Source organism: Peromyscus maniculatus, chromosome 2 (genome assembly GCF_049852395.1).
Source record: "Peromyscus maniculatus bairdii isolate BWxNUB_F1_BW_parent chromosome 2, HU_Pman_BW_mat_3.1, whole genome shotgun sequence".
Lineage (NCBI taxonomy): Eukaryota > Metazoa > Chordata > Mammalia > Rodentia > Cricetidae > Peromyscus > Peromyscus maniculatus.
The window spans coordinates 131,574,788-131,589,217 of NC_134853.1; the positions used below are offsets into that span (position 1 = coordinate 131,574,788).

The 14,430-nt window shown below is 37.4% G+C and overlaps 1 protein-coding gene across 14 annotated transcripts in view; it reads left to right on the plus strand.

Annotated features, from left to right (window-relative positions):
- The window catches only part of LOC102924940 (AGBL carboxypeptidase 4), a 1,182,350-nt gene that overhangs the window by 331,059 nt on the left and 836,861 nt on the right, over positions 1 to 14,430 (plus strand). For 7 of the 14 annotated variants that reach the window (XM_076564763.1, XM_076564765.1, XM_076564757.1 and 4 more), the window contains exon 4: positions 11,200 to 11,283. The exons of the other annotated variants lie outside the window; for them this stretch is intronic. In XM_076564763.1, the coding sequence (XP_076420878.1) occupies positions 11,200 to 11,283 (84 nt within the window). The remainder of the gene's footprint in view (positions 1 to 11,199; positions 11,284 to 14,430) is intronic. 14 annotated transcript variants of the gene reach the window in all.

Consider the following 14,430-nt stretch of genomic DNA (forward strand, 5'->3'; position numbering starts at 1 on the left):
TATTCAGAGTTTTTGAAGTCTGTACTGACTATTGGGCAGTAAAAAGTAAAAGTGTAAACAGCATTGCCCAGCAGATTAAGTAGTGACACAATTTGTGTCAAGTCAAAAATCTAATGCAGATGAACTGATATTTTATACATTTTTACTGAAAAAAATCCATATAGTATATTTTTATCATGTTTTCTCCTCTTCCAATTCCTCCCAAATCCTCCACACTCTCCTGCTTACAAAACTTTGTTCTTCTTTCTTTTTCAAACAAATGAACAAGCAAGTGAAACAGGAAATAAAAACAAAACCAAAAAATAATGCCCCCCCCCCAAAATAAAATCAAAACAAATAGGCAGAAGACCAATGAGACAAAAAAAATGCCAAAACATAGGGAAAAGAAACAAAATTCCATAAAAATACCATTGATTTTGTTTTGTGTTGGCCAACTACTTCTGAATATTGTTATCATGAAATGTGGTTAATATACTCAGGGATATTAACCCTGATATTTCTCCATTGGAGAAAACCAGTTTTCTCTTTGCCAGCAGGAGGTATCAATCATAAGTAGCTTCATGGTTAGGTGTAGGAGCCTGTGTCCACTTTTCCTTCTCTGTACTGGAACACCATCTGGCTTGAACCTGTGCAGATCACTTGCAGTTTGAATGTGCTGAGATTTTGTGCGTTTCCCTTGCCTGTGACTGTGTCACTCTAATAAACTCATCTTGCCTGGATGTTTGTCACTTCCAAAATTTATGTTGAAGTCAAATCCCTATTATGACAGTATTATGAGGCAAGTATTAACAGGTGTCTAGGATAAGAAGGGCCCGCCCTCACAGATGACAGCATCCCCATCATAAATGGACAAGTTCAGCCTTCTCTTGCTGTGCTGGTTAGTTTTTATTTTTATTTTTGTCAACTTGACAAAAGCTAGGATTATCTGAGAGATAAAACCTCAGTTAAGAAAATTCCTCTATCATAGTGTCTTGTAGGCAGGACTTTGGGCATTTTCTTGATTAGTCATTGATGTGGGAGGGCCTACCCCACTGTGGGCAGTGCCACTCTATCTTGGTGGTCTTAGGTTACATAAGAAAGCAGATTGAGCAATGCTGTAAACAGCATTTCTTCATGATTCTGCTTCAGTTCCCTCCTCCAGCTTCCTTCCTTGAGTTATGTGGAAGTGGAAGTCAAATCAACGCTTTCCTACTCAAGTTGCTTTGGGCATCATGTTTTATCACAATGGAGGAAAACTAGAACACTTGCATGCCCTCTGTCATAACAACATCATCCTCAACATATGGGAGTACAAGTTCCAAGGGGAGTCTTACTGCTGTGCTCATTTGCTTTGTCAAACGGCTGCTGTCTCTCAAATGCTATGCTCTCTATCCTTGATGCTCATCTTCTGGAACCTTCCTACATTTCCTCTATCTGATGGCATTAACTTTCCCTCTCTGTAACTTGATGCTCTACTGTTTAACCTTCAGAATTGTGAGCCAGTAATTTTCTGCTTATTATAGTTTACCCATGCTCAAGTGTTACTTTATGACATCATCAAATGGTCTGAGACAATATGCTTCCTCTTATTACTGTGCATTAAAATTGCTTTCTGGATTATTAGTCTGTGAGGGTCTCAAGGACTTTGGCACTGTGTCTCAGTCTATCCTGCCTGAGTTAGGAACTTAAAGATTGCTGTTGAAGGAATAAGAATCTTGCTCCTTCAGGAGGTTGCTAGGGTTAAGCCTGTAGCCAAGTATCTGAATTTTGGAAAACTCTGTTGGTCTCACTATCTTACATTGTTTAATTTTTCTTTTCTTTTTTGTTTGTTATATTCTTGGCCTGATGGGGTAAAAGAGGAAACAAAAGTACATCTAATGGAGTCCCCAGTTTTTGCTTGCTCATTTTTTCTCCTGTTTTAGGCTGATTGATATTTTTTTCTGCATGTTGTGGAAATCAGTTTCTAGTAATGATTTTATAATAATAATTTTTAATTTGTAACATATATCCTTTAATAACTTTTTTCTACCAAATTATAAAATTACTCAGTATCATTATTTACTTCTTGAGAATGAGAGAAAAGGCTTCTTTGAACTTCTTTCCTAAGAACTTTTTTAAGATCCAGAACAAGTTATTATTTTTATGGATACAATACAGATTTACCAGTATATTATAGCATTTTCTTTTATCTTGTTTTAGGCCTTAACCCTTACCTCTAGGTTCAATTTTTTTTACCCATGGAAATAATCTATTATAAGTATTTTCAATGAAAGTGAAGTTGTCCTTTTTGTAACAATGGAAAATGCAGTATTTCCCTACCTCTTGAGTGTAGCTAGAGTTTTTTCTCCAGGTCCTGCCAAGCCCGGAAGTCCGACAGCCAGCTTATAAAATAAACACACAGATGCTTATATTATTTAAACTGTTGGCCCAATGGCTCAGGCTTCTTGTTATCTAGTTCTTATATCTTAAATTAACCCATTTCTATTAATCTATACTTTGCCACGTGGCTTGTGGCTTACTAGTACCTTATATCTTCCTTGTCATGGCAGTGGCTGGCAGTGTCTCCCTGACTCAGCCTTCCACTTCCCAGCATTTTCCTCTCTCCTTGTCCTGCCTATACTTCCTGCCTGGCTGGCCAATCAGCATTTTATTTATTCAGAGTGATATCCACAGCATTTGAGTGATTCTTAAGTGAATATTATATTGAATTTTCTTAATTTGTAGCACTATTTTCTGGTATCTGTTTTTTATTATGAAAGTTCTGCTTCTGGCCTAATTATGATGATATGCGAGTAATGCATCATTCTGTTTGTTATCATTTAGAATTTTTTGTCTTGAGGTTCTACACTTTCACTTTTCTTTTATTCTTGAGTTCTGAGGGGCTTCCTATTGCCATGCTAATCTGATTTCTCAATGGCTACTCTCTTTCAAAGCCTGTGCTATCCTTGCTCATCTTCTGGATCCTTGCGGCGCTTTTCTATCTGCTGGCATTACTTCTATACTCCCCCTCTCTACTATTTTCATCTGTTGCAATCCTTCTTGATCCTTATGGTTCAGCTCAAATTTCAGATCCACACGAAAATCTTCTCTAATTATAACAGTTAGAATGAATCGTTTCCTCTCCCAAACATCATTAGCATATTTTATAGACCCAGCACATTTGACATATTTAGTCCACATAGCTTTCTCGAATAAACACAGAAAAGCATAGTAGAAAAAGCACAGGCGTTGAAAACAGACAAGCCAGAATTCAGATCTCAGCTCTTTACATACTGGATATGTGTGGTGCTTTGGGAGAATTTAATCTACTGTGTCTTAGTTTCTTCATTTAAAATGAAAATATCTGTCTCAGTGAACAAGCCCAGCTTACCATATCTTCCCAGTTACCATATATAAATCAATTAACAACGACAAGGTAATCCAGATTTGTTCTTGTTCTGTGCACAACTCTCAGATTGTCTCAAGATATTTTCAGTAGACTTTGAGAATATCTCACATGCAAGTTCAAAATAGTCTGGCAACCATAGACCTTCATGAAGCCTTTGAACTGTGTCTGTTCTTGGTCTCTCTTTCCCATAGTTAGACATATGTTGGCTAAGAAAATACTTAAAAGGAGATTATCATCACCATGGCTTTAATATTTATTTATTTAAGAATTTATTGGGCATAAACCATTCCTTGCATGTTATGTTTAATACTGGGAAGGAAGACAATGAAAATAAAATGTATGTTCCTTTGCTCTTATATACTGCTTATAGTAGAAAGACAATAAACAAGGATATTGTGTTATACTCAATACTGAAGTTTATGGATACATTTATTTATTTAACAAACAGTTTAGTTTCTAAATAAAATTTAAATACTGTGTATCAAGCATATAGAATAATAAAAAGATAAATTTCAAAAAACATCAATAAGAGTATATAATCACTGTGGTGAGTACTCCGAAAAAAAATAGATTCTATGAGATAATACTAGAAGACCCTTAAGAAAGGCCCTTTGTGGTGCTTGTGACCTAAAAAGAGAGTTGAAAGATTAAAAGGAGAAAGTTCAATGCACTTAAATCATATACACACAAACAACAAAAATGGACTCAGCAGGTTGTATTTATTTATTTATTTGTGCATACATATACATACACACATATGTAAGTAACAATAATATTCAAAGAAAAAGGGGCTATCAACTTGAAAGTGGGGGACATGTGGGAGGTTGGAGGGAGGGTACCTGGGAGTGGCTGCTGGGAAGGAAGGGAGGGGGAAAGTGATGGAATTCTATCTCAATTTAAAACTTATTAAATACTTTAAGTAAAAAATAAAAATAAAAAAAGACGACTTTGTTTTTTAAGAGGGAGAAAACTCATCTGAGAGAAAATTTCTGAGTAGAAAGATTATGTGCCAATACAATGAAATGGTGGTCTTTATGGAGCCTTATTGGGCTCTAGTACCTGAAATACCAGAGAGAGAGGTGAGGATTTCTTCTGTTAGAAACAGAAGGAGTCACACTCCTTAATTGCTCCTTAATCGGTTCCTGGAACAGCTTAAATCATCACTCAATTTTGTAAAGTACAACACCTCCCCACACACACACACAAAAAAAAAAAACAAAAAAAAAACAACATTCTTACTGTTTGGAAGGAGTCTGGTGGAAGATCCACCTCAAATCCTCTCCCCATCTCTTTCTCTTCAAAGCCCGCCAAACACAGCTCCTCCCCCAGAGATGCTCAAGATTACTCCCACAGGGTGTATAAGTGGCATCCCCGACAACAGACATGTGATTCTTCCTGTCTACTTTCTGCAGGGGTGGGGAATCTCCCAGGAGTGCTTTACCCAGTAAACCTGGGCTTTCCAATTCGGTCTGCTTTGGTTTGCTGCATCTGCAGAGGCGGAGAGGCCTTCAGGAGGCCTAAGACTTATCACTTATAATCACCATTAATTCATAAAGAGAGAGAATTTGCAAATTTCTGGGGTAAAGGAAACAGGTTTCTCCAAATAGTATTTTGAGATACCTACACATGCAACATGAGTAATATTGTGTGTTTTTTTGAAGAACAATTTCCCTCACACTACCCATACCTTCTAAAGCATTTCCAGATCAGAGGTGGATCTTCGATTTACATTTGCTTAACCAAAAAGCCAAAATAGTCCTGTTTTCTGCCCTTACCTTAGTCTGCTGTCTATAGAGACTGCATACCTGAAGAAAACTGAATTTCTCTCCCAAGCAGCCATCAATTGCCAATAGTGCCTTTCCTAGGAGGAGAATTTCATGATCCTCGTCGTATCCATGCTGTGATGTTAGCTGACTTGATCCTGTAAGGGTTTGTGTGTGTAGTCCTAGCTGCTGTGAATTCATGTATACAATGACCCTGTCATGTCTGGCAAATACTGTTCCACTACAGAAACATGCTTCTCTGGCTCTTACAATCTCTCTGCTCCCTCTTCCCCAATGATCTGAGAGTTTTGGAGGCAGAGAATATGATATAGATGCCTCATTTAGAGATGATGTTTTTCTTTTTCTTCCTTCCTTCCTTCCTTCCTTCCTTCCTTCCTTCCTTCCTTCCTTCCTTCCTTCCTTCCTTCCTTCCTTCCTTCCTCCCTCCTTCCCTCCCTCCCTCCCTCCCTCCCTCCTCCTCCTCCTCCTCCTCCCTCCCTCCTTCCTTCCTTCCTTCCTTTTTTTTTTTGGAGGGGGGGACAAGGTTTCTCTGTGCAGTTTTGGTGCCTGTCCTGGATCTCACTTTGTAGACCAGGCCGGCCTTGAACTCACAGAGATCCACCTGTCTCTGCTTCCCAAGTGTTGGGATTAAGGGCATGTGCCACCACCGCCCAGCTAGAGCTGATGTCTTAATTAGGGTTTCTATTGCTGTGAAGAGACACTATGACCCCAGTAACTCTTATAAGGAAAACACTTAATTGAGGGGGCTTCCTTACAGTTTCAGATGTTAAGTCCATTTTCATCATGGTGAGGAGCATGGCGGCGTGCAGGTATACATGGTGTTGGGTACATCTTGATTAGAAGGCAACAAGAAATAGACTGTGACACAGAGTGAAGATTAAACAAAAGGGACTCTCAAAGCCTGCCCAACAGGGATATAGGCCATACCTATTTCAGCAAGGCCACACCTCCCAATAGTGCCACTCTATGAATTTATGGGGCTAATTACATTCAAACTACCACAGCAAAGAACTCCAGTTTCTTGTTCTCCGTGTGTTGACTGTTTGTGGGTCTCTCTGTTAATTCCCATCTGCTATAAAAAGAAGCTTCTGAGACAAGGGTTGACAGATGCACTAATATATTGGTAAAAAGAGAAGAGCTTAGAGGGCAGTTTGTTACTTATGTCCATTTACAAAAAGAATACTTTTTAAGCAGAATTTTTTGGCTCAGGAAATTATACCATATGTGGAATCCATCTGTGGATCAGGCTTTTAATCCAACCAGAAAGTGGTTGGTTACTCACTGTCTTTGTTAGGGTTTCCATTGCTGAGAAGAGACACCATAACCACAGCAACTTTTATAAAGAGAACATTTAAATGGGGCTGGCTTATAGTTTCAGAGGCTTATTCCATTATCATCATGGCAGGACACGGTGCTGGAGAAGGAGCTGAGAGTTCTACATCTTGATCTGCAGGCAGCAGAATGAAAAACTGTGTCACACTGGCCAGACTTCAGCTTATAAGACCTCAAAGCCTGCTTCCACAGTGACACACTTCTTCCAACAAGGCCCCACTTACTCCAGTAAGGCCCCACTTACTCCAACAAGGCCATACATCCTGATAGTGCCACTCCCCATGGGCCAAGCATTCAAACACACTAGTCTATGGGGCAATACCTATTCAAACCACTACACTCTGACTATAGTGATGCTACTGTTATTCCAGTGGATATATTTTTACCAGACTAATGTTATTGTAGCTTGCAAGATTCATAAATGAGTAAGGCTGTTGTTGACTCCCCCCTCAAGTAGCATGCATAGAACGTACAGCACTATGAATGCTGGCAGTAGGAAAATAACTCTTCCTAAGTAATACAGTGATTTAAGTGGCATAGTCATTTTGTGTTTTCATAATATTGAAAAAAGGGGCATGAATTTGTTACCTAAAATGATAGATATTTGTGAGAAATATAAGAAGAACCAATATAATTATCTTATTCTCACTCAACAATCAACAGAATGTTTTTGTGATCTAATGTGTTGAAGTATTTTCCAAGATACCCTGCAAACTATTTCTTCTGCAGTGGGCCCATACTAAATATCTTCTATATAAGTTCAATTATGACACCACCTACTGAGACAGTGTTGGATTTCCAAGGCCTATCCCACAAGACTGACCCTACTTCAGATGCCAGTTAAAAAATACACACTGTTCACCTATGTTTCTAACCACCTTAAAGTCATCGTTCCTACAATCCCCTTCTTAGGTATGATCAATGTGCTTGAGCTGCTTGTAGAACTTGGGGAAATATTTATGTGTACCAGTTTATAATAAAAGGACATTATATAAGATACTGATAGAAGAATGAATATTGTAAATTTGGGAGAAGGCAGGTTGATACGTCAACACTCCTTTGTAATGTACTGTCCTCTGGGCATCACCTTATGTTCACCTATCTAGAAGCTCTTGCAAACCCAATTTTATCAAGATTTTTAGAAGCTTCGTTATGTAGGCATGATTGATTAACTCAGCAGCTATTGATGATCAGATTATCTGGAGGTCCAAGCTGAGGCCAAAAGTCCCATAATCATGCTGTGGTCCTTCCTATGACCAGCTTATATCTAGAAATAACTAGGAACTCTCAGCCTTCAATCAAATAAGTAGCATACATAACAATAATTATTAAAAATCTAGAGATTTTAGGAGTGATGTCAAGAAATACTAGGAAGTCACCATAGTATCACAGCTTGGTGTGATTTGCTACTTTATTTGAGATTTGAAAATTGATATGGAAGCTGGGCATGGTGGTATATGCCTTTTATCCCAGCACTTGGGAGGCAGAGGCAGGTGGATCTCTGTGAGTTCAAGGCCAGCCTGGTCTACAAAGTTAGTTCCAGGACAGCCAGGGCTTTTACACAGAGAAACTCTGTCTCAAAAAACAACAAAGATTGATGTAAAGAAAAGAGAACTCTTGTACATTTTGGTAAGAATATAAATTAGTACTATTATGCATAACAGTTTGTTTATTCTTAACACTGTTAAAATAGAGCAATAACATAATCAGGCAATTCCACATGCAAAGAAAATGAAATCTGTATGAAGAGACATCTACATCCTATGTTCATTGCAGCAGTGTTCACAGCTCTCAAGATATGGAAACATCCTAAATTCACAACAGCTCTTAAATGGATTAAAAATACATGGTACCTATACATATTATAATGCCATAACAAAACGAAGTCCTGTCATTTGTGGCAACCTGGATGAAAGTGAGTATCATTATGTTAACAAAATTAAGCCCAAACCAGAAAGACATGTACCACATTATCTTGCTAGTGTGTGGAATATAAAATCTAGTAGAAATTGGAGTTTAATATTGGTTACCAGAGTGTAGATGTAACTGTTTTGTTAAATAAGAAACACAGAGCCAATGCAGAGATGAAAGCCCAAGAGGTCAGAGTAATAGTTAAGCACTAAAAACCTTACCCTTCACCCCCACTCCTGTCCTTCCCTCCGCAAGAGCACTACTTCCTGTGTATCTGTCTTTATATAGATTTTCTGTTCTGCCTTCTCATTGGTTGTAAACCCAACCACATGACCTCCTCGTCACTGCCCATCTATACAGACCTCCAGGTCTTCTATGGTTGGTATTGAGATTAAAGGTGTGTGTCTCCATGCTGGTGGTATCCTTGAATACACAGAGATCTGCCTGTCATGTGATCGATCAGGATTAAGGGCGTGTACTACCACTGCCAGACTTCTGCTATGGCTTGCTATTCGCTCTGACCCCAGGCAACTTTATTTATTAACATATGAATAAAATCACATTCCAGTACAAATAAAATATCAGCATACTAGAGCATTGGGAAAGTAAGCATGGGGGACATTGGTGGAAATGTTGATCTAGTGGTATTAAGTAAATTAGGAGCAAGAAATTATGAAATTATGGCATGCTATTGCATAGTAGGATGGCTATAGATAAAAATATAGATTATATATTTCAGAAAGTTAGAAGAAAATACTTCAAATTTTTCCATGAAGAAATAATATTTTTAAGAGATTATATTTAGTTTGATTTAAATATGCAATGTTCATATATATTGAAACACAATGAACTGTAGAAAATTAAAAGTACAATGCTTATTTATATGGAGAGATTTATATAGCATAAGAAGTAAAATAAATCTGTAGCATGATTCCTTTCTTTACGTTTTGTATTTAGTAGATTTTATGTAGAGAAGGATTTTTGGTGATTCTTATCTTCTTTATGCTATATATTTTTTTGTTTTGCCAAACTTTTTTCCTGTACCTAGACTTATTAGTATACTAGCATATTAAAATAATGAATGCAAAGATTTTACTCCAAGGAGTGCTTATAAGAACATGAATAGGGATCACTGAATCATTTTTAAATACATGTTTACTGCAAAATGTACAATAGAAATGTAATAGAGATGGGATTTTGATGTGCCTTCCCATCACTTGGCTAACCAGGATGCTATAAAGACAGTATTACATGGTACTAAACATACATGACCTAATGTGCTTTTCAAATCAGCACATTAGCACTTGTCTTTCACTGGCACATTATGTCAAAATCTAATTTTGATCAGTGATAAGTGTGACATATCTAGATTATAAATGCAAATCTCAGTTGATATTTGATTTCATCTAATCAAAGATGTTATTTTTAATTGCTATGGAACAAGATGATCTTGTGCAAATGAGGCATTGAGTTAATAAGGACTTTGTATTTACATAAAAATTTTCTATGAGTTTAACATACTTCATGAATTCAAAGAAGTTTTCTGTGAAATTTCTTAGAAAACATATTTGACAGGGTCTAATAAAGCTGAATGTATATATATATATATATATATATATTCATAATACTTATGTATATAAATACATTGAAATTATACAATTATAGAGTCAGCAGAAATGTATATTGATGTTTACTTACAGACATGCTATAGAAGCACCATTTATTATTGCCTCATGTGGCTGAAAAGTTCCCAAATGTCCATCAACAGCAGAATGAATATAGAATGGATAAATACATTATACTGACACATTAAAATGCTGGGCAACAATGTGGATGAATTTCATAGTATAAACAACAGAAAGAACACAACTGGATGATTAAATTTGTATGTTATGCACAAACATGCAAAACATACTTCAAAATAGCAGTTTTAGACATCTCTCAACTCTTCTGTGAGTTTGAGATTTAGTCTGTTTGCTTCCAAAGTAATTATCATTAGTTGATATGATACATTTACTCTATACCAGACCCATTTAAAAGTGTCTTGATACAAAAATAAGGAAATTCAGCTCCCTATGCTCAAGGAATTCATAAGAGTAAGTTAAGGTCATATTTGGCCTTATAAATAATCATGACATAATATTGTATATAGAAAAGCCATATAGTATTTTGCTAAAATTTAACAGAAAATCCTAAGCTAGGTTGTGTGAACTTGGGGACAAGACCAGGGAACCTGTTTCAAGTGGTATAAAGAACTCTCACTGTAAGATAACAAACACAAATGAACATGGAAAGGAAGGGCATTCCAAGCAGGGGCGCTCCACTGGAAAGGTGACCAGGTGAACAAGAACATGGTACATTCAGGCAACTACAGATATTTTGCTGTGCTGGTTATATAGGTTGTGGAGAAGAGGGGGAGTTGTTGGAAGGGCTGGCCATTGAAGGGCCTTTAATTGTAATGAACTGAATGATTCTGGTTTACAGACTGTGATTTGAAACCCAGCTTTCCTGTTCATCCCAGCATGGCAATTAATCAGTTTTATAAGATATCCTGTGGTATCTTAGAAAATTTCCTTGATCAGGATGACTTAGATATGTCAAAACAAGAAGCAACACTAGGAATACAAATGTCTAACCCAGAGCAGCCATATCAGAGTTCTAGACAGGGTCCTGAGTGGGGAGGTTCAGGTGGGTAAAAGAAATACTCAAAAGAGTCAAAAACTGGGGTCAGGAGGGCTGCAAGGGTTAAGACTCAAGTCAGCAAGATTATTAACAGCACAGCTTTTTTTTTTCCATCCCTCAAAGGAGGAAGCAAAAACTAAGTCAGCAAAGAGCATCAGACAGAAGAATTACAGGGAGCTTGGATATATTAAGTTCATCAGGAACAAGGTACATTATTGGATGGCAAATGAAGTATTTCTCATCTCAGTGTCTGGAACATTTGACCCCATACATATCAGGAAGATGTCAAATGACAGTTCCCAGGCTACAGACTCCCCCACTTGCCAGGGCCTGGAACCAATCAATATCTGGCCTTCTCTGGCATTACTCTGGCTAGGTGAGGGGCAGAATGTTCACATTCTACCATCAGGGCTTCTGAGCAGCCTTCAATCCAGTCTAGCTCTCAACAAATGTCCAGGCAGTTAGACATAACTTTAGAAAGACCAACCGAAAGAAATTTGCCAAGGCTGCAAGGGAGGGATAGTGCAACTTCTTTTTCAAGTGACCCAGGTTGGTTTTGAATCGCTTTAGATATGAAGACTGACCTAGTCTGATAAATGAGGCACCCTGTGTATTTCCATTATTCATGGGAGACTAAAAATACTTTTCCTAATGATCCAGCAGAAGAAACCTTACTCTTTGTATAACATGATCTAACAATCTGAACCTGCTTCTCAGAACTGTGGATGGTTCGGACAGAGGATTCAGAGATCCTAACTAGCTCAAGCTCTAGGCAGGAGAGTCACAAGGCAGAAGAGGTCTAGTCAGCAGAGTTGGTTAGACTCCTTTTGCTCATCTTGATCTTTCCCTTTCTGTTTTTTGGGACATAATCTTGGCATATAGACCTAGCTGGCCTCAAACTCTCCAAGTTGAAGTATGCCTCCTGTCTTGGCCCCACAAATGCTGGAATCATTTTGATCAGCTGGTGTTCTAGACAGCAAGTCCATGACATTTTCCAGAAACTTTTGGTTACTGAACCTCCCCTATTCTCACTTCTCCATGGTTGTATTAGAAATGCCATAAGCGAGGCCACCTTTGGCTATCTGAAATATTTTAGGAATGTCTAGCTTCATGATTATATAACTAGAATAAAATTATAAATAATTCTCTACTTTCTCCTCTGCGCCAATAGATTTATATACAGGTACTCATTGATTCTATGGGGTTATATGACAGGTGAAAAATTGTCATAAATTGAGAATGTGTTGAGTACTTACTGATATCACTGTTTGGCAACACAAGAGGCTCCAGAACATGCTATTTATTGTAGGTGCTGCTCATTGCCTCTGCTCAGAAACACTGTTCAGTAGTCTCGAACCACTAGCCACATACCATATCAAAACTTAAAAGTGCAATTTTTATTCATGCATACCAGTTTTTCACAATTATAAAACAAAAAAATAAATAAAAATAAAAAGAACTGTTACCTTGGGCCATCATAAGATGGGAACCTCCTGTACTTTTCTGTGCTCCCTTGGTTGTTTATAAGCCAGCTCCCTTACTGTTTTCATTCAGAAAAAAGTAACTGAAAACAGTTCATTAGCTACTCTGCTAGTGGGTTTTTCATTATCCCATTCACAGTCTTTTTTACAGTGTTTTAACAGTCTGCTAGCTGCCCCCTCCTCCTTTAGGTGAACCTTTCTTTCCATACTCCACGTCTCCCTCTCTTTCATGGGTAACATCAAACTCTCATCAGATCTCAGCCTACCATCTCTTTAAAGCTGACAGTTGAGGTTCTCAACATAACCCAAACTCTATTTACTTAATGAAGTCTACCCTTTCCTGAAGAACTTGGGATTGTAAATAGCGGTATATAACATATGTTAAGTATCAAGTACAGTCGGTACCCGACCAGTGCTTATTTCTTCCTTCCCTTCTGCTTGTTTTATTATTGTTTTATCCATTTTCTTCTTATGTCAAAAAATAAATGCCTCATTACATCTGTTGACATTTGTGTTCTCTTATTTTGGATTTAAGCTCATAAAAAGGAAAGATGTGCATCCTTCTGGCCTTGCATAATATAACATGTATAAAAAGGACCTGTAATAGTTATTCTTCAGATTTGGTATAGATACTAGAGAAAACTCAGGGCTGTTTCCTTGGTTTCCTCCAGACTCCTGTGCCAGCTAGATATGGGGTCCACTGGTAAATAGTACCATCCAGATTTGGCAGTGCCTGGGAAACAGGAGAGGTATGAGTTTGATACACCACTTCTTATAGGCCCTTGTTAGGTAACTTCATCTCCCAAAGCCTTAGTTTCTTCATCCATAAAATAAGTACTGGGACATACTTCATAAAGTTCTTATGAAGATTAAATGAAATATGAAAACAAATTACATTGCACCAGGGCAGGCGCAGAACAAGTATTCAATAAATGCAAGCTATTATTCTTCTTATTAATATTTTCCACACCATAATGATTCTTGGTTTATAGAGTTATCACAAAAAATTGAAAATAAATGGAGCAAACAGGAAATTCTAGGAAGCAAACTGAGAAAGGGCTAGAATAGAGCTCCAAGTGCATCCAAGGTGGTAGTCAATAAATTGGTTTTGTTTTTGTTTCACTCTTTATTTTGGAAAAATTCCATGTACAGAAGTAACAAAAAATTCTTAATCCAGCTGCAGCAATCGCTAAATTATGACAGTTCTTTTTTATTTTTACTACTATACCCTCCTTAAAATCCTTTCCCCACTAAATTACTTTAAAGCAAATATTATATAACATTTATCCATTTATACTTCAGCATATATTTCTGAAAGGGACAGACTTGAAAAATAATTATAAAGTATTAAATCAGTCTTGGTTGGCTTGAAGCTGGCCACATTTTGTAACCCATTGACCTTAATGGTAGTGTCAACCCACAAACTAAGGCGTGGATGGATTGTTCCCTTTAGGAATGGTATGTGGGCCATTTCCTCAGGTATGGAGTTATGAGGAAAAATAAAGTTAACATTTTTATTTTCATTTCATGATACTCTAAATCCTGCCATCAATATGAGTGTAGCACAGTTAAGAAGTGGGTTTTTTTTATATGTGTGTGTGTGTGTGTGTGTGTGTGTGTGTGTGTATGTGTGTTTCGTCATGGTATAATGGAAATAGTCATATACCTGGGCCCAAAATACCTGAATTTCATTCCTGTTTTATTACAATTGGTATATTAATTAGTCTTTTTATGCTATGATAGATATCTGAGACAAAGAACTCATTTGGCTCATGCTATCAGACCATCATGACTGGGACAGTTTGGAAGGTTAAACACCTCTCCTCATGGAGGCCGGGCAACATGGGAAGAGCGACTGTGCTAATGGGTTTCC